This window comes from Vipera ursinii (assembly GCF_947247035.1).
Source record: "Vipera ursinii genome assembly, chromosome: 7".
Taxonomy (NCBI): domain Eukaryota; kingdom Metazoa; phylum Chordata; class Lepidosauria; order Squamata; family Viperidae; genus Vipera; species Vipera ursinii.
Window position 1 is genome coordinate 3284152 of NC_139521.1, and position 20000 is coordinate 3304151.

Below are 20000 nucleotides of genomic sequence, written 5' to 3' on the forward strand. Positions count from 1 at the left end.
AATGAACCATCCCAAAAATCATTTTTGCTCAGGATCAAAACAAATCCCAGCTCTGCTAGCTCTCAAGATATCATTTCGACTTTTTTTTTTTCCTGAATCTTTCTGTGAAACGGCTATTTTTTTTTATTTTGCAGGGTGGGGGACATATGGGCTGCAAACCAGCTATAAAAAATATTTTGAGCCCCCCCCCGAGGATCTGTGCCTTCCACAAAAGATTTGTGCTTGAAATGTAACACCTCTTCCCCAGCTTTACTTTAAATAAAAAATTAGCGTTCCTTTCTCTTAACATAAAAATGTATTTTTATTTATACATATACATATACATATATATATATATATATATCGCTAAACGAATCATATGCAGTTATTAAGCGAATCGTGCGGTTATTATCCAATTTATGCTTCCTTTTAAACTTCCTTTTCGAGTCCCTTTCTGCTTTTGCATTGTTGGTTTAAACCAGGGGTCTTCAAACTTGGCCCTTTTATGACTTGTGGACTTCAACTCCCAGAATTCCTCAGCCAGGCACGCTGGCTGAGGAATTCAGGGAGTTGAAGTCCACAAGTCATAAAAGGGCTAAGTTTGAAGACCCCTGGTTTAAACGCAGGGGTCTCCCACCTTGACAACTTTACTTGCGAACTTCAACTCCCAGAATTCCTCAGCCAGCTGTTCTTCGCAACTACGCTGGCTGAGGAATTCTGGGAGTTGAAGTCCACCCGTCGCAAAGTTGTCAAAGGTTGGAGAGCCCTGGTTTAAAGGATTTTAAAACACATTCCCACTTCATCGGCAAACGCTTGGAACTGATAAGCCGGGGCTGAGGGGGCGTCCCAGAGGCGGAGGGGTGGTGGTGGTGGTGTATTCAGCCCCCTTCATGAGCCGAGAAGCCGAAAAGACCGCTTCCCTGAGGGGCCCCGCTCGGCCAAGCAGGCCCCGAATGGCGGGCCCTCAGAGCTGCGCCTCAGTCAGAGCGGGCGGCGGGGCGGGGCGGGGCGGGGCCCGGGCGGCGGGGCGGCCAATCCGCGGCGTCCTTGCTGGCGGGGCGGCGCCGTCCAATGGCCGCCGCGCTCCTTGGCCTGCAGACCTGCCAGCCGCGCCCGCGGAGGCGGAGGAGGGCGGGAACCGCCGGAGCCTCGACTCGCCTGGGCCGCCGCCGCCGCCGCTTCTCCGCTCCAGGTGAGCCGCTGCGTGGGTGGGCCTCCCAGGGGAGGCTCGGCGCGGCCTCGGAGGAGGAGGAGGCAGGGCCGGCAGGGAAGCGGGCGGCTCCTCCTCAGGCCCCCTCAGCCGTTGCCTCTCCGGGCGGGGCGTCGCTCCCGGGAGGGGCCGAGGGAAGCCTCAGGCGGCCAAGCAGCCCCTCCCTCAGACACCCCCCCCGGCCGTGTTTCTTTCCCCTTCTCTGTAGGTGTGTGTGTGGGGGGAGTCCTCTCTTGCACGTGGGAGGTGTTATGGGGGGGAGAACGGGGGGAGGGGGAGGGAAAGACCCCCCCAAGAGGATGTTGGAGGGTCTCTTTCTCCCCCTCCCCCCCTCGGAGAGGACTTTGGAGGGTCTCTTTTCCCTCCCCCCCCCCCAAGAGGATGTTGGAGGGTGTCTTCTTCTCCTTCCACCCCCCCAGAGACAACTTTGGAGGGTCTCTTTCTCCTTCCAACCCCCCAAGAGGATGTTGGAGGGTCTCTTTCTCCCCCTCCCCCCCAGAGGACTTTGGAGGGTCTCTTTCTCCTCCCACCCCCTCAAGAGGACGTTGGAGGGTCTCTTCCTCCCCCTCCCCCCCAGAGACAACGTTTGAGGGTCTCTTTTGCCTCCCTCCCCCCCAAGAGGACGTTGGAGGGTCTCTTTCTCCTCCCACCCCCCCCAAGAGACAACTTTGGAGGGTCTCTTCCTCCCCCTCCCCCCCGGAAAGGACTTTGGAGGGTCTCTTCCTCCCCCTCCCCCCCAGAGGGGACTTTGGAGGGTCTCTTCCTCCCCCTCCCCCCAGAGAGGACTTTGGAGGGTCTCTTTCTCCTCCCACCCCCCCAAGAGGATGTTGGAGGGTCTCTTTCTCCCCCTCCCCCCCAGAGGGGACTTTGGAGGGTCTCTTTTTCCTCCCCCTCCCCCCAAGAGGACTTTGGAGGGTCTCTTCCTCCCCCTCCCCCCCTCGGAGAGGACTTTGGAGGGTCTCTTCCTCCCCCTCCCCCCAAGAGACAACTTTGGAGGGTCTCTTTCTCCTTCCAACCCCCCAAGAGGATGTTGGAGGGTCTCTTTCTCCCCCTCCCCCCTAGGGAACTTTGGAGGGTCTCTTTTTCCTCCCCCTCCCCCCAAGAGGACGTTGGAGGGTCTCTTCCTCCCCCTCCCCCCAGAGAGGACTTTGGAGGGTCTCTTCCTCTCCCTCCCCCCAAGAGACAACTTTGGAGGGTCTCTTTCTCCTCCCACCCCCCCAAGAGGACGTTGGAGGGTCTCTTCCTTCCCTCCCTCTCAGAGACAACTTTGGAGGGTCTCTTTCTCCTCCCACCCCCCCAGAGGACGTTGGAGGGTCTCTTTTTCCTCCCTCCCCCCACCAAGAGGACGTTGGAGGGTCTCTTCCTCCCCCTCCCCCCTGGAAAGGACTTTGGAGGGTCTCTTTTTCCTCCCTCCCCCCTGGAAAGGACTTTGGAGGGTCTCTTTTTCCTCCCCCTCCGCCCCAGAGGATGTTGGAGGGTCTCCTCCTCCCCCTCCCCCCCGAGAGGACTTTGGAGGGTCTCTTCCTCCCCCTCCCCCAAGAGACAACTTTGGAGGGTCTCTTCCTCCCCCTCCCTCCCAGAGGGGACATTGGAGGGTCTCTTTCCCCTTCTTTTCCCCCCCAGAGGACTTTGAAGGGCCTCTTCCCCCCTTCCCTCCCCCCATTCTTAGGCCTTGGCCTTGCCGGCCAGGCCATCCCTGCAATCAGCGTCTGCATCTCTGCCAAGCAGTGCTGAGGGTTGGGAGATGCCGGCCCCTGGAGGGCAAAAAAAAACAACCCAAACAAACTGGTTCAAGGACTGTTAGGAAGAGGACCGTTAGGAAGAAGCCGCCCCGTTTGGGTGCCAACCTCCCTGTGGAATGCCAAGAGCGCGAGGCAGCTACTCTTCGACTTAGCTGCCATTTGCTTAGTGACCGTTGGAAGTTACAACGGCCCTGGGGCTCAAAAAGGGAACTCCGGACCGCTTTCTCCACCCTTGCAAGCATCCCCATGGTCAGGCGGTCGGAATTTGGACGCTTGTCGGCCGACCCGTCGTTATGACGGTCGCCACGTCCTGGGGTCGCGGGATCCCCTTTTGTGACCTCCTGAAAGCCAGGTCAAGGGGGCAGCCAAGACTCACTTAGCAGCCGCCGTACTAACTGAACGGCTGGAGTGATTCAGCTAACAATCTGTGGCAATAAAGGTGGTAGAATGGGATAAAGCTCACTTCTGAGGGTTAGCAAACGTAAATTTTGGGCTCAATTGTCATAAATCAAGGACTACCTGCAACTTTTATTACCTTAGTTGTTTTGTGGCACGCGCGCGTGCGCACACACTGGTCATGGGTAACTCTTAAAAATGGGACGATCCTCAGGCTCCCAGACCTTATATCTTGTTTTTTTATTTAGCCGTTGCCTTTTCTGACGTGTGACTCGTGCTGATGGTTTTCTGGACTAAATGACCTGTTTGGTACAAAGTGTTCTGGCATGAGTGGTTGTTTGGTAGGAAAATGAGTTGCAGTGTATATTCCCTGGGATTCAGTTCAGCTCAGAAGAGAGCTGGGAGGGACCTTGGAGGTCTTCTAGTCCAGCCCCCTACTCAAGCAGGAGATCCTGTGCCATTTCAGACAATCAACCAATCAATCAGAATAGAGCTGGGAGGGACCTTGGAGGTCTTCTAGTCCAACCCGCTGCTCATGCCATATCAATCAGTCAACCAATCAATCTGAATAGAGCTGGAAGAGAGCTTGGGGGGGTGGGGGTCTTCTAGTCCAGCCCCCTGCTCGAGCAGAAGACCCTATACCAGGCTTAGGCAACTGTGGCTCTTTTATGACTCATGGACTTCAACTCCCAGAATTCCTGAGCCAGTATGGCTGGCTCAGGAATTCTGGGAGTTGAAGTCCATGAGTCATAAAAGAGCCACGGTTGCCTACCCCTGCCCTATAGCATTCCAGCCAAGTGGCTGTCCAGTCTCTTCTTAAAAACCTCAGGGACGGAGCAGCCACCCCTGCTTAATTGTCCTCACTGTTAGGAGGTTTCTCCTTCATTCCAGGTTGCCTCTCTCCTTGATTAGTTTCCATCCATCCGTTCCATACATAGATTAGATGCCAAAGCAGAGCTGATATTGACCACCCCACCACCCACCCACCCCCATCATCTAGGGAATTAATGCTGTGTCTGTATCAATGTGTTGTGATTGGCTATTACCCAGTGGTGGTGACTTAGCATTTACAGGCTGCCGAACGTACATCATTGATGCTCTGGGCATAACAAGTGGGGCTGTCTGGCATTGCCTCGTCTGCCTTCTTGATGTAAACAACTCCTGGGAATTAACATAGCTATATTGGTCTGCTTTTTAAATCAAATTAACAGCTGTATATGAAAACAAAGCAAGAAACGGATCTTGTCCCTAGCTCCGAAAGAAGAAAAGGCAGACCGGGGAACGTTCTGCCTGTTGGTTGCATTTGAGCCGTATTTCTCAATCCTGGCAAGTTTTCAGATATGTGGATCTTAAGACCCCAACGACAACTGCTACACCACTGCATCTCCAGGTCTGAGGATTCTCACAATGGATAGAGGGTTGATCTAAATTGATCTCCAAGATCCCTTCCTGCCCAGTGACAAGAAGGAATGCATGCATGCTCCCTTTTTCAAGAAGACTGTGCAAAAATAGGAGTGGAATAGTTCTGCATTTAGTTCTGCAGGACAAGAAGCAACGGATGGAAACTCATCAAGGAGAGAAGCAACCTGGAACTAAGGAGAAGCTTCCTGAGAGTTAGAACAACTAACCAGTGGAACAACCTGCCTCCAGAAGTGGTGAATGCTCCAACACTGGAAGTTTTTAAGAAAAGACTGGACAACCATTTGTCTGAAATGGTATAGGATTTCCTGCCTGAGCAGGGGGCTTGGGCTAGAAGACCTCCAAGGTCCCTTTCAACATCATCATCATCACCATCATCATTATTTTCATTGTAACCTGATAACTTTTTGCCATATCCACCTAGCTGTTTTTTGTGTTTTGAATATTTCTGAAGACAGTTCTTTTAGGGGGATGGACATCCTGACAATAACTTGAAAGAACCACTTTGGATCTTAGACAAACGTAACACATCCCTGCTATTCACTATATCGTTGCCCCCCACTTACGTTAATAGCACCCCTTCTAGACGTCGTTTTTCCTCCAACCTCATTCAATTCATCCAAAAGCCCTCCAGATTGAAGCTTGTCATGTATATCGTCTTCTCTGACTCTTCTGAAGCACCTCTTGTTGCACCTCAGCAGTCGTTATTTCTCACATTTTTTTTCAGGAGTTCCGTTGTTTTGCAAAATGGCATGGATATCCACCCCAGTTTTTTTTTTTTAATTATTGGTAGAACTGCATGGAACGTAAATTAAATCAGCCTCAAGAGCTATCAAGTAATCCTAAAAATCTTAAAAAACAGTTTGGCGATCCTACTTGGGGCCATATTTAAAACTTTTTTTTAAAAAAATAATAATTTGAAAGCCCGTAAGTAAGATCTAGCTGCCCAAAGTCACTTTGGATAGGAAGATGGGTTTCGTAAATAGGAGTTGTGATGGCGCAGTGGTTAGAATGCAGTATTGCAGGCTGAGTCTGCCCACACCCAAGAAGTTCGATCCTGACCGGCTCAAAGTTGACTGAGCCTTCCATCCTTCCCAGGTCCATAAAATGAGGATTCAGATTGTTGCGGGGGGGGGGGGGCGGCGAGAGGCTGACTCTTTAACCCGCTTGGAGAGGGTTGTAAAGCACCGTGAGTGCGTTATATAAGTCTTAAGTGCTATTGATAAATAAATCGAGGATGATTGCCGAACTCTTGGCTTCCTTGTGGTGTTATATCCCAGGGTCATGCAGCCGCTGGCTTTTTTTCAAGCCGCTTATGGGGCCGACGCTTTTGGCTACTGCCTGTCCTAGGGTGCCAGGCCTGAACTGATGGGGCCAGGAGCATCAGCAGAGCCGCAGAAGACCGTGCCTTATGGAGCCTGTGTCTCTGAGCCCGGGTTGACCCTGCAGTTTTCTTGCTAGGCTATTTGGACGTGGTTGGCCATTGCCTCCTTCCTGAGGCTGAGAGACAGTGACCGGCTCGCGCTCTCCTGCTCTCTTTAGCCCTGTGCCTTAATTACCCCAGTGCACCAAACTGGTTGCCTCCTCCTGTCGGTGATTGATTGATTGGACGTGACTTCTGGGATTAGCGTCTCCGTGTTGGGTTTTACAGGATGTGACCTCTGCTGCGGTGTCTCCCTGTTGGGCCTGAGCAGACTTCATTGTGTCTTTGCAGCCAGAGTGTGGCTTGTGGTGCTCCAGTTGTTCTTCCTTTTTTTAAAAAAACAACAACACAAAACAACAACAACGCCGTTCTGGCCAGAGGGGTTGTGGAGGTTTCAGAGAGGAACGCAACCCACTCAAGTGGCAGGAGACGATCCATCTTTCCTTTTTTTGCGAATCCTACCTGAGCATCCTCCGTGGAAGGCATTTTGAATTGCACCCTCCGTGGTGTGGATTCTATTCACTTAAAGGTGGGGGGGGGAAATGGATTCCTTTATCAGATTGGAAAAGGGATAGCAAGGAAGTTGGACGCCTGACGCCTAAAGGCCGTGAATGAGGCGAGAACGTTTTAAAATAAGCTTCTGGAGAGCCCCCCACACACGACAGACATAAATATATATATATATATGCGTCGAGACGCACGTGTGGACGCTGTATATGTTACAATTCAGTGTGCATATGTTAATGGCATCTAGACAAAAAAATCCACCACCACCCCCTTTTCTTCTTCGTGACATTAAATTGTATACCCCTTATTTCTGTTTCTATAAGCATTGGTGCCCTGGCACGGTCCAGGTTTCCCCCCTACGGGTAACTTTACTTGCGACGGATTAATTTAAACATGCGTGCTTGGAGAGTGAAATAGGGTGGATGGCGACGACGTTGAAAAGGCGTAATCAGTTGCGTTTCCGAATTGTCTGGCGTGCGGTGCAGTACGAAGCTTTTCTTGCTAACCCTTCGAGGTCAGACCGGCTTAGAAAGAAACTCCTGGCTAAAGGGAAGGAGTTGGCCTAACGCAGGGGTAGGCAAGCTCGGCTCTTTGATGACTCGTAGACTTCAACTCCCAGAATTCCTGAGCCAGCCAAGCTGGCTGAGGAATTCTGGGAGTTGAAGTCCACGAGTCATCAAAGAGCCGAGCTTGCCTACCTCTGGCCTAACGGAACTGGGCAAGCCTGTTGTACTTTACCTTCTCCTCCCTCTTTCGCCCAGCGAGTCTGGGAGGGGCCCTGTGGTCTGCTTCCCAAGATTTAAAGAAGGTTTCTGGTCTCTCAGCTTAGGCAACCCGGAAAAGCTATCTGTTCCCCTCCACAGGGTTGTTGTCTCTCTCTGCTTCTCTGCAAGTTGCTCCTGCGCGGGATGTAATGAGCTCAAGTTTCCCAGCATCTCGTTTTTTGGGGGGCTTAAGCTGGATCTTTCCGGCCGCTGGGTGGAGAGACCCAGAGTAAAAAGCTCTTGCAGGCCAGAAGGGGGTTGGAAGCATCCCAGAAGGATGCGTGTGTACAATTGCCGAGAAAAACAGCATCCACAAAGCCCTGCGGAGCTGAGCTCATCTTAAAAAAGGGACATCCACCCCTTTTTTTAAAAAAAAAATGTTTGAGAAAAATCCGCCTTAGTTTTTCTCGTTTAGAGTCAAAGGTGGGGAATGGGCTTCCTGCGCTCCCTCTTTTGTAGCTGAAATTGAGGAAAGTCAACATTTTAGTCTGTTTTTTTTCCCCCACAGAGGTGAAGCGTTTGGGGGGGGGGCAGTGTCTCCAGCCAGACTTTACTAGCCAGTTTATTTTTTCCAAAATAATTTTTTTTATTTTATTTTCTCTTCCCCTGGGGCACCGAACACAGTGCTGCAGTCTCTTTTACCCCTTTTTTTACTTTTGGCTTTGCGTGGGGAAAAAAAAAAGCTCTCTAAATAAGAGGTGTGCCAGATAACAGCCTTTAATATAAACACGTAAGGCCAGGTGAAACAGGAATAGTCCCAGTCCTAGAGAGGAAAAACTCACACAATCTTAATGTAAATGGTCCGCTTAAATTTAGGACAAGTATCTTACAAATACGGGACATTTTTGTTCCGAGGGGGCACCTGACATGGATTTTGCAGTTTGTTAACTAACCTAGTTACCTTGCATTTCTAATCTGACTTATTTGCTCTCTTTTAAAATAATGCTCAAGCTCATTCCAGACTTGGAATGTAGGAATAGCTTTTAACATTCCTAAACCGAAAAGATAAACTGGCTGGTGTGTAGCTTCCAGAGAAGAAAAAAGTTTGTTAGTACCAATTGGCATCTGGTTTGTCTCTTTCGTGAACTCCAAACAACTTTTTTTCCTTAAAAATGTACGCCCTTCTGACATCAGACCTCATTTCAATGAAGACGCGGGATATTATGGGATGCAAATGCGTAACGCGTTTGACCGCATGTCAAACTGATTTCCTGTGCAAAGGGGAGGTGGCTTTTATCCTGCCCAATCGACGTTCCTCTTGCATTATTCGTTCTTACATTAACTATAAAAAGGAGCGTAAGGTGGATCTCCCTTTTCGTAGGGAGACCCCACTTTTATCAGGGTACCCTAACGAATCGCTTTTAAATCCTTATTGGGAAGGTAAACGCAGGCAGAACGTGGCTTCCAGATTTGGCTATCAGTTCCTCCATCCAGACCATCAAGTATGGTTAACCATCAAGTATGGTTAACGAAGAGAAGGGTGAGGGGTGACATGATAGCAGCCTTCCAATATCTCAGGGGCTGCCCCAAAGAAGAGGCAGTCAAGCTATTCTCCAAGGCACCTGAAGGCAGGACAAGAAGCAACGGATGGAAACTAGTCAAGGAGAGAAGCAACCTGGAACTAAGGAGAAACTTCCTGACAGTCAGAACAATTAACCAGTGGAACAACCTGCCTCCAGAAGTGGTGAATGCTCCAACACTGGAAGTTTTTAAGACTGGACAGCCATTTGCCTGAAATGGTCTAGGGTTTCCTGCCTGAGCAGGGGGTTGGACTAGATGACCTCCAAGGTCCCTTCCAAATAAATTATTATTATTATTATTATTATTATTATTATTATTATTATTATTATTATTATTATTATTATTATTTAGCGTTGGCCGATATAAAGATGTTTGTCCCCACCTTCTTTGAATTCTTCTTTCTGTTTAAAATCCAGAGCATACAAGGGCGCCGCAGCGCCTTTCAGACCTAAAAGGGTAAAAGCTGTAATGATTGGGGGTTTTTTTGTTTTTAATGAAAGGTTTCCTTTTTCCCCCTACTTTTAAACAGCGGCACGGAGGATAGGTCTTGCACAGATCTGTGTAAAAACATTCTGCATTTTTGTTCCCTTGTACTCGCTTTCCCTTGAATTTACGATTTCTGTTGGCTTCCATTCAGGGTGGGGCCTTTGGGCAGCTTTCCAGGGACGGGAATGAATACTAATGTGCTGTGCTGGATGGAAAACTCTTTATTTTATCTAAACACTTGGGTGCATCGGCCACGTGCGGCAGAATCGTTCCAGGCTGTTCTTCTTCCCTGCCTTTTTTTCCTTCCAACGCGGCTTCTTCGTGCCAGCATCAAAAGAGCAAAGCTCTGAAGCCCCAGCTTTGTCGGGGCAACACGGCTGAGGAGGGGGCCGAGGACCCCCGTGGGGAGCCAAAACTGCTCTCCGCCCTTAACTTTGCACTCCCGGGGGCAAAGTCCTTCCTCTCTGCCTCCCGCTCCCGTTTCTTGGCCATTGTTACTGGCTTTTTTTCCCCCAGCCCTGCTGATCTTCATTTGTGCTCGCCTCTCACGTTGAACCCAAGGCTGTGACCAATTTCCGTCACCATACCGCAAAAGAGATGTCGAGTTTTTGGGAAAAGTTCAGAGGAGAGCAACTTAAGAGGATCAAAGGCCTGGGGACGAAAACGTTTGAAGGACGGCTGTGGGACTTGGGTTTGGCTAGTCCAGGCAACCTTGGCTCTTTGATGACTCGTGGACTTCAACTCCCAGAATTCCTGAGCCAGCATGGGGGAACTATGGCCCCTTCATGACCTGTGGACTTCAACTCCCAGAATTCCTGAGCCAGCATGGGGGAACTATGGCCCCTTCATGGCTTGTGGACTTCAACTCCCAGAATTCCTGAGCCAGCCACACTGAGGGGAAAGGGGTTTTTTTCCTCCAAACTGAGCCGTGCTGGCTCAGGAATTCTGGGAGTTGAAGTCCACAAGTCATAAAAGAGCCAAGGTTGCCTACCCCTGGGCTAGTTTAAAGAAAGGGACCTAGCGGGGAGGGGGAACACGATGGCAGCCTTCCAGTATTTGAGGGGCTGCCCCAAAGAGGAGGGGGTCACGTTATTTTCCAGAGCACCAGAGGGAAGGACGAGAAGCAATGATTGGAAACTAATCAAGGAGAGAAGCAACCTGGAATTAAGGAGAAACTTCCTGACAGTGAGGACAATTAACTAGTGGAACAGCTTTGCCTCCAGAAATCGTGGGCGCTCCATCACTGGAGGTTTTTAAGAAGAGACTGGACAGCCACTGGTCTGAAATGGTATAGGAGCTCCTGCTTGAGCAGGGGGCTGGACTAGAAGACCTCCAAGGTCCCTTCCCACTCTGTTCTGTCCTGCTTCTGCATAGCTGTCAATTCAGAGGAAAGGAGGGCGGGACTTGTTAGCAGGTCCTGGCTGCATTTTCCTGGCACCTGGCCAGGTGCAACTTTCCTCCCTCTGCTTTTAAACAGAGAGGCCCCCCCCCAGGGTTAGCAGGAAGCCCCCAGATGGAGTCCTTGTCCAGGATTTCCTGCAGAACCTGGACAGTCACCCCCTTTGAGAGTCGGCTGCCTGGCAGAAACCATGCAAACAGAAAAACCATGGATGTCCGCTGCAAGCCCACAGAGCGATGTGGAAGTCCTTTAAAAGCCATGAGAGTTGAGGTGGATGATTTGTGCAGGAAATCTATGCAGCTAGTCCTCGACGTCCGGCCACAACCGGGCCCAACATTTCTGTGCCTCGAGTGCGACACTCGTCAAGTGAATGTTGCCCTCTTTTACGACCTTTGTTGCCTCAGTTGTTCAACGAATCCCTGCCGTTGCTAAGGTAGCAACGCGGTTGTTAAGCGAACCTGGCTTCCCCCATTGACTTTGCTTCTCAGAAGGTCGCAAAAGGGGGATCCCGTCACACACCCACACACCGGGGGGACGGACACTGCGACGGTCATAGATGTGAGTCAGTTTGCCCAGCGTCTTGAGTTTTGATCACGTGACCATGGCCAGTGGTCGTTAAGCATGAAAAACGCTCGTAAGTCACTTTTGGAAGTGCCATTGTAACTTTGGGTGGTCGTTAAATGAAGAGTTGTAAGTCGAGGACTCTTTTCTGGAGTTGGGAGGGTATTTAACCCTGCTGCTGCCTCTAGGCAAGGACCAGTTTTGAAAAGTTTTCCAGAGACGAAACCAGAACGGTAACTGCAGTATACATATATATTTTACATTCATGGCTGTGCAAACAATAACATTTCACAAATTCCAACTCGTAACCTTTTAAACATCCTACCAAGCGGAGGCGTTGCAGGTAGTCCTTGCTTTAGGACCACAGTGGGGCCCAGGGGAACTGCCCCGCTTTACGACTTTTCTCGCCGTAATTGTTGAGACACTGCAGTTAACCCGGTCGTTAAGCGAATCTGGCTTACCCAGATTGACTTTGCTTGTCGGAGGTTCGCAAAAGGGGACCCCGGGACTCTGCAACCGTCATAAATATGAGTCAGCGGCCAAACGTCTGAATTTTGATCACGTGATCGTGGGGATGCTGCCACGGTCGCAAGTGTGAAAAACGGTCGCAAGTCAAATGTTTCAGTGCCGTTGTAACTTGGAACGGTCACTAACCAAGCTATTGTAAGTGAAGGACCAGCTGTAATAGCCTCACTGTGTAGTTTAGAATGATCTTCCATTGAACTCCATAATGCGATATAGGCAGCTGATAACTATTTTCATGGTTAGAGTACTTTTATTAAGTCAATGGGGAAGCCAGGTCCACTTAACAACCGTGGCCTTAACTTAACAACCGCAATGATTCACTTAACGGCTGTGGCCCGAAAGTTCGTAAAACGGGGCAGAGTTCACCGAACAAACTTCTCGCTTAGCAACATAAATTCTGGGCTCCGTTGTGTAGGAGTCGCACTCGTTTCCAGTGCTTGCTTTAACAGGAGCCACCTTGGTCTCTCTTTTTTTTGATAAAAAATGTTTTCTTCTTCTCACTTTTGCAGAACCCTTGAAACTGTACTATGAATGGTGAAACGAGAGCCGAGGTGGTAACCTCGCCACCCCCAACAGCTCCACATAAAGAGAGATATTTTGACAGAGTGGATGAAAACAACCCCGACTATTTGCGGGAGAGGAATATGGCCCCTGACCTTCGCCAGGATTTCAACATGATGGAACAGAAAAAGAGAGTTTCCATGATCCTCCAAAGTCCGGTAAGAATGTATTATCATTTCCTCCCCCCACCCCCAAAAAAAAGCACGACCGAAAAAAGAAGCACGTACAACAAGTTGGATCCTAAGAATGCACAGCGAGCGACAAGGAAAGAAAATGAGACCATTGTTCAATTCTCTGCGTTTTAAAGACTTTTTCAAGCAAGGCAGTTTTAGCGTCTTGACTTAAGCCGGAAAAGGCCTCCTAAAGTGCACACGTGTGGGTTTCCTTGAAAAGCACTGCTTGTCTCTCTCTGTTTTGTGGTTCAGATTTCTAATGCGGTTTCATGTGGGGAAAAGGTTCTGTGTGGGTGAAAAGGCCTTAAATAGCTCCGGAATCCATTCCGCAAGTGTTATGTGTTTTTCTTCTTGCTGTTGTTACTAAAGCAAAGTGGTGACAAAATACTGGAATATTACATTCAATACTGCAGTGCATAGACTTCAGAGAATTCAGGGCTGCTGCAGCCCAAATTATTTCCTACATAAGATAGATAGATCAATATAATCACAGGATATGCAATATTCTGTGCCGCCCGCCGTCCTTGAAAAATCCTACGGATACTGCTTGTCTTACAATGTTTAATGGCCCAGAATTACAATAGTCTAAGGAAAGATCCTTTATGGCCCCTAAACCAGAGGTCCCCAAACTATGGGCCACAGCTCGTTACCGAGCCGTGGCCACTGGGCTGCCTGAGTGGGTTGACAATGCATGCGCATGTGCATGTGCGCTAACCCCCCCTTGCACCAGTGCCCACCGAGTCTCGTGCCGATGCTAGCTGAGTCTTGCGCAGGTGCTAGCCATGCCTCAACACCAGCACTAGCTGAGCCACATGCCTCATGCTAGTGCTAGCAGCCCCATTTGCGGAGCGTGCATGCTCGTGGCACCATTCGCACCCAAGTGCATGCAGCCACATTAGTGTGGGTCCGCATGTGCGCATAAAGGTGCCCCTCCCTTTCCCACTGGGCTGCCAACCCAGAAAGGTTGGGGTCCCCTGCCTTAAACAACCTCTGGCCATCGGGAAAACGTTGCACCACCACTCCTGTGATCACATGATCTGGATGCTCAGCACTCTGTTTGCACTTAAAGACCAGTTGTCAAGTACCCTGCAATTATGTGATTGCCAGCTGCAACCTTCTCTGCTGGCTTCCCCATTAAATCGTTGGTAAAGCAGGTAAGGAAGGTTTGCAAGCTGCTGCCACCTGCTGAGAAGACACCCCCCCTCCCATCTCTGGAGGCTGACTGAAAGAGTTGCCTCCTGAGGGGAGCTGAAATTCCCTCAGAGAATTTTCCCCAGAGTTGCCTCCTGAAGGGAGCTGAAATTCCATCAAAAAATTTTCCTCAGTTGCCTCCTGAGGGGAGCTGAAATTACCTCAGAGAATTTCCCCCAGAGTTGCCTCCTGAAGGGAGCTGAAATTCCATCAAAAATTTTTCCTCAGAGCTGCCTCCTGAGGGGAGCTGAAATTCCCTCAAAAAGCTTTCCTCAGAGTTGCCTCCTGAGGGGAGCTGAAATTCCCTCAAAATGTTTTCCTCAGAGTTGCCTCCTGAGGGGAGCTGAAATTTTCAGGCCAAATCCTGAAAACTTCTGCTCCATTCCTGCACCCCGCTGAAGGTGCCTGCTTTTGTCCAAGGAGTTGGACAGCAAGCCAAGTCACGGCTCCTTCAGCAGCCTTTTCACATGCGGTGTTGCTCTGTTCTTAGGCATTTTGTGAAGAGTTGGAATCCATGATCCAGGAACAGTTCAAGAAAGGGAAGAATCCTACAGGCCTGCTGGCTCTACAACAGATTGCAGACTTCATGACGGCCAGCGTTCCCAACGTCTACCCACTAGCTCCTCAAGGAGGCATGACTGCCTTAAATATGAGTGAGTCAGATGGAGAAGGGCTGATGACCTCTTGGCTGTGCAGGTAGTCCTCAACTAACGACCACAGTTGACCCCAGGATTTCTGTTATGTGAGTTTTGCCCCATTTCACCACATTTCTTGCCACAGCTGTTAAGGGAATCACCACAGACGATAAGTGAGTAACCTAATTGTTAAGTGAATCTGGCTTCCCCCACAGACTTTGCTTGTCAGAAGGTCACAAAAGAGGATTGCATGACCCCAGGGACACTGCAGCGGTCATGGGGATTCTGCTGTGAAAAATGGTCCTAAGTCACTTTTTTTCCCCGTGTAAATTTGAATGGTCACTAAACGGACTGTTGTAAGTCGAGGACTACCTGCAGTTTTATATTTTTAGTAATTTGGCAATGATTTTAATTACTAGATTGGAGAGCTCCTCCTCCTATTGAAGCGGGCTTCTGCACGTGTCTTTTCTTTCAGGCCTCGGTATGGTGACGCCCGTGAACGATCTGCGGGGATCGGATTCCATCGCTTACGAGAAGGGAGAGAAGTTACTCCGCTGCAAGCTGGCTGCGTTCTACAGGCTGGCCGATCTCTTTGGCTGGTCCCAGCTCATTTACAATCACATCACCGTGAGTTCCGTAGGAGAAATGAAACTGGGTAGGGGTGGGGGAATCCAGTCCCATTCAGTCTAAGCAACAAAGCAGGGGGTCTTCACACTGGGCCCTTTTATGATCTGTGGACTTCAGCTCCCAGAATTCCTCAGGCAGCGTGCCTGGCTGAGGAATTCTGGGAGGGCTCTTCCAACTTGGCCCTTTTATGACTTGTGGACTTCAACTCCCAGAATCCCTCAGGCAGCGTGCTTGGCTAAGGAATTCTGGGAGGGTTCTTCAAATTTGGCCCTTTTATGACCTGTGGACTTCAACTCCCAGAATTCCTCAGCCAGCGTTGTCAGGAGGACCTCAGGGCCGCATCAGTGTAACTCTTGTAGATCTGTTTGGTTTTTTGATTTAAAATCTCGAGTTTCCTGCAGTTCAGATTGCGGCTCTCAGAGCTTTTAGCTTTCCTCCTCCTTCCTATTTGCAGGTCAGAGTAAACGTGGAGGAAGGACATTTTCTGATTGTGCCTTTTGGACTTCTCTATAGTGAAGTTACTGCATCCAGCCTGGTAAGTGAGAAATGAAAAACAGAAACAGAATTCCTGAACGTCTTAACTCATTCCCGGTTGGAACCAGTGAGTGCCGCGTTTAAATCTTGGATTGGGCCCTTCCCGTCGAGACCTTTATTTCTCAAATACCAAATGCATGATGATAACCCTCAGCCTTGATGATAACCCTTCTTTTTGTAAAAAGTGCAGAGAAGGGCAGCTAGGATGATTAAAGGCCTGGAGACTAAAACACACGAAGAACGGTTGCGGGATTTGGGTGTGGCTAGTTTAGAGGAAAAAAAGACAATGGGTGACATGATAGCAGTCTTCCGGTATTTGAGGGGCTGCCCCAAAGAGGAGGGGATCAAGCTGTTCTCCAAAGCACCGGAAGGCAGGACAAGAAACAGTGATGGGAAATAATCAGGAAGAGAAGCAACCTGGAATTAAGGAGAAACTTCCTGACAGTAAGTACAATTAACAAGTGGAACAGGTTGCCACTAGGAGTTGCGGTTGCTCCAACACTGGAGGCTTTTAAGAAGAGACATTGTCTAAAATGCTATAGGGTCTCCTGCTTGAGCAGGGGGTTGGACTAGAAGACCTCCAGAGGGCCCTTCCGGCTTCTCTTCTCTTCGCTTCTCTTCCATTCTATTCCATTCCATTCCATTCCATTCCATTCTTCATTTTATTATTCTATTCCTTTTCTATTTCTATTAATTCTATTCTATTCTATTATTCTACTCCTATTCCATTCCATTCTTCATTTCATTATTTCTATTTCTATTCCTATTCCTATTTTATTTCTATTCTATTCTATTCCATTCCATTCCATTCTATTCTATTCTATTCCATTCCATTCCATTCCATTCCATTCCATTCCATTCTTCATTTCATTATTCTATTCCTTTTCTATTTCTATTCTATTCTATTCTATTCTATTCTATTCTATTCTATTCTATTCTATTCTATTCTATTCTATTCTATTCTATTCTATTCTATTTTATAGATTCTATATTCTATTCTATTCCTATTCCATTCCATTCCGTTCTTCATTTCATTATTCTATTCCTTTTCTATTTCTATTTCTATTCTATTGTATATTGTATATTCTATTCCTATTCCTATTCCTACCCCTATATCCCCTTTCAGGTGGCAGGCGTCTCTTTCCCTCCTGCAGGAAGAGTTAGAATAACTTCAATATTTAATACCGTCTTCTGTTACCAGGTGAAAGTGAATTTCCAAGGCGATGTCATTGATCGTGGAAGCACTAACCTGGGGATTAATCCGGCTGGTTTCACGTTGCACTCGGCCATCTACGCCGCCCGCCCGGACGTCAAATGCATTGTTCACATCCACACTCCCGCTGGAGCAGCAGTAAGAGCCTTCTCTTTTCTTCTGGCTGTGAAATCACAAAGAGCGTTCACAACGAGCCACTACAGCACAGGTGGTCCTCTACTTACAGCAGTTCCATTTAACGACCCTTTGAAGTTACAGTGGCATTTTAATACAGCGGCTCATTACCATTTCTCACACTGGGTGACCGTTGCGACAATCCCTGCAGTCACCTGATTTGTATTTGGACGCTTGGCAGCTGATTCTCTCCCCATTGATGACCATGGCAGTCATGCGATCTCCTTTTGTGACCTTCTGACAAGCAAAGTCATTTTTGGGGGGTGGGGAGAGAAAAACCAGCTTCGCTTAACAACTGTGTTGCTCGTTTAACCCCTGCAATGGTTCACTTAACAAATGTGGCAGGAAAAAGTTGTAAGGTGGGGCAAAACTCCCGTAACAAATTTCTCTGTCTTAGCAACGTAAAATGTTGCGCTCGGTTGTTCGCAAGTTGAGTACTAGCTGTATTAACAAAGGAGATGGGCCGTCTGCAACTTTACCACCTGTCTGCAACTTTACCACCTATGGACTTTAACTCCCAGAATGCCTGAGCCAGCTCAGCTGGCTCAGGCATTCTGGGAGTTGAAGTCCACAGGTGGTAAAGTTGCTATAATTGTCCCCCCCCCCCAGTATAGGAGTTGTTAAAAGGCCGAGTTGCTAAAAGGCCAGATCAGCTGCATGAAAATTAACCACCTCTTCCATCCCTCTACGGTTTGAAGTTGGGTGTTACCCGCAGAGTGGGAACAATTTTCTGGAGTGAGCCAAGAGGCTCCAACAGCGAAAGCTTTCCATGCGCCAGTAGATTACAGATTTTCAGAGTACACTTGAATTACCACATTCCCAACTTTATGGGCTTTTTCCCACCATCTTTTTAGCGCTTTGGTAAATAGTAAAACGGGGCGACACTAAGGACGCCAAAAGCGTATCAGCCTGTTCCTCTGAAACAATAAGCATTTCCAACATTTTTTTGGCTACACAGCCTCTGGCGTGCCCAGTAAAACAATCGGTTGCTGAATTAATGCTTTCTTGGAATCACAGAATAATATAAGTAGGGCTATGTTACTGTTATCCTTCTTATCTTTCCCGATAGCACTTTATGATAAAAACATTGTTTGTATCTTATGGTTTATGTTAATTGCTTTATTTAGTATCCTATGATTGTCACTGAATGTTGTCTTTTAGGATCTATGTATTTTATGATTGTGATCGTGATTTGTCATTTTGTTGCTTGTACACTGAGAGCTTCTGCACCGGAGACAATTTTCTTGTGTGTCCAATCACACTTGGTCAATAAGAAAATTCTGTTCTGTTCTGTTCTGTTCCATTCCATTCCATTTCATTCCATTCTCTATTTTCTGTTCTGTTTTGTTCTGTTCCGCCATTCCGTTCTGTTTGTATTCTATTCTATTCTATTCTATTCTATTCTATTCTATTCTATTCTATTCTATTCTATTCTATTCTATTCTATTCTATTCTATTCTATTCTATTCTATTCTATTCTATTCTATTCTATTCTATTCTATTCTATTCCCATTTCATTCTGTTCTATTTTCTATTCTGTCCTATTCCTATCCCATCCCATCGCCACTCTATTCCAAATTTTAGCCTATTGGTTTCTGTATCAGAAGTTTTCAAAATGGCTTCTCTCAGCCGCTTGCCTCGGCTTTACTTTCCAGTAATTTTTTTTGACAATTCGCTTCCTTCTCAGAAATGAGTTTTAAGAGATGGTTTTTCCAGATGAGAGAATTGTCCGCAGGGGACAAACCCCCTCCCCCCAAGTTGTCTTTCCCTTGAGAATAGACAATTTAGAGGTAAAACACTAGCCGATTTATATACTGCTGTCAGTAAAATCCATTAAAATATTCTCAGGTATCGGCGATGAAACACGGCCTCCTGCCTATCTCGCCGGAGGCCCTGTCTCTCGGAGAAGTGGCATACCACGATTACCACGGCATTCTGGTGAACGAGGAAGAGAAGGTCCTGATTCAAAAGAACCTGGGCCCCAAAAGTAAAGTAAGTACCTACACAGTCCCACTCGTGCGGGACCGGCAGAAAGCGTGGGATTTCTCTTGACTTGCAACCTCTTTTCTTTCTGTCCTCGGCTCCTCCAGGTCCTCATACTCAGAAACCATGGCTTGGTCTCTGTTGGAGAAAGCGTGGAGGAGGCTTTTTACTATATCCACAATTTGGTGGTTGCGTGTGAGATCCAAGTAAGCAGTGTCATTTCTCGGCTTATCCGCTTCAAATTGGTTTGGGAAAACACGGGTGTCGCGAGCAGCTGAGGCTGTTAGAATAAAAGCACACGTCTGTGGGGGGGGGGAAAGGGCGTCAGGAGAGCTTTAGTTGAATATCAAAAGACTGCCTCCCCCCCCCCCCCCCGGTCTTTAATTAAAGAGATAAATTCTACTTGTAACGCGGCATGCATAAGCCACATTGGAGAGTACCTCGGCGCTGGATTTGTTTCTTCTAATTATCATTGCTTGTTTACTTTCAGGTCCGGACGCTGGCCAGCGCAGGGGGGGCGGACAATTTAGTGCTCTTGGATCCTAGTAAATACAAAGCCAGGCCTCACAGCCACGAGCCTGCAGCGGGGGAGGGGACAGCCCCACACCCCAAATGGCAAACTGGAGAACAAGAATTTGAAGCCCTCATGCGAATGCTTGACAATTTGGTAAGACAAAACTCTGCCGCTGCCTATAGAGTCAGCCTGAGTGAGATGGATAGGTGTTCAAGTATGGTAGAGGATGAATGGCATGGCATGGAGCGGAACGGAATAGAACAAAATAGAATACAGAGTGGGATGGGATAGAATAGAATAGAATAGATATTGGTGTTCTGTACCAGCCTACTACCGGCCCTGCAGAAAAGGCAGGGACAACCCCTTTACAAGAAGGCAAGAGGCTGGAACTAAGCCTGCCAAATTTATTAACATAAAACAGAGCAAACAGGGCAAACACGAACCACGAAACAGGAGCTATTCA

General features: G+C 48.3%; 1 protein-coding gene across 8 annotated transcripts in view; it reads left to right on the forward strand.

Annotated features, from left to right (window-relative positions):
* The first annotated feature begins 1061 nt into the window (after positions 1-1061).
* The window catches only part of ADD1 (adducin 1), a 54034-nt gene continuing 35095 nt past the window's right edge, over positions 1062-20000 (forward strand). For all 8 annotated transcript variants that reach the window (XM_083367633.1, XM_083367626.1, XM_083367627.1 and 5 more), the window contains exons 1-9: positions 1062-1171; positions 12442-12651; positions 14348-14510; positions 14968-15119; positions 15574-15654; positions 16855-17004; positions 18889-19032; positions 19131-19229; positions 19514-19690. In XM_083367633.1, the coding sequence (XP_083223759.1) occupies positions 12460-12651; positions 14348-14510; positions 14968-15119; positions 15574-15654; positions 16855-17004; positions 18889-19032; positions 19131-19229; positions 19514-19690 (1158 nt within the window). In that variant the 5' untranslated portion in view covers positions 1062-1171; positions 12442-12459. The remainder of the gene's footprint in view (positions 1172-12441; positions 12652-14347; positions 14511-14967; positions 15120-15573; positions 15655-16854; positions 17005-18888; positions 19033-19130; positions 19230-19513; positions 19691-20000) is intronic.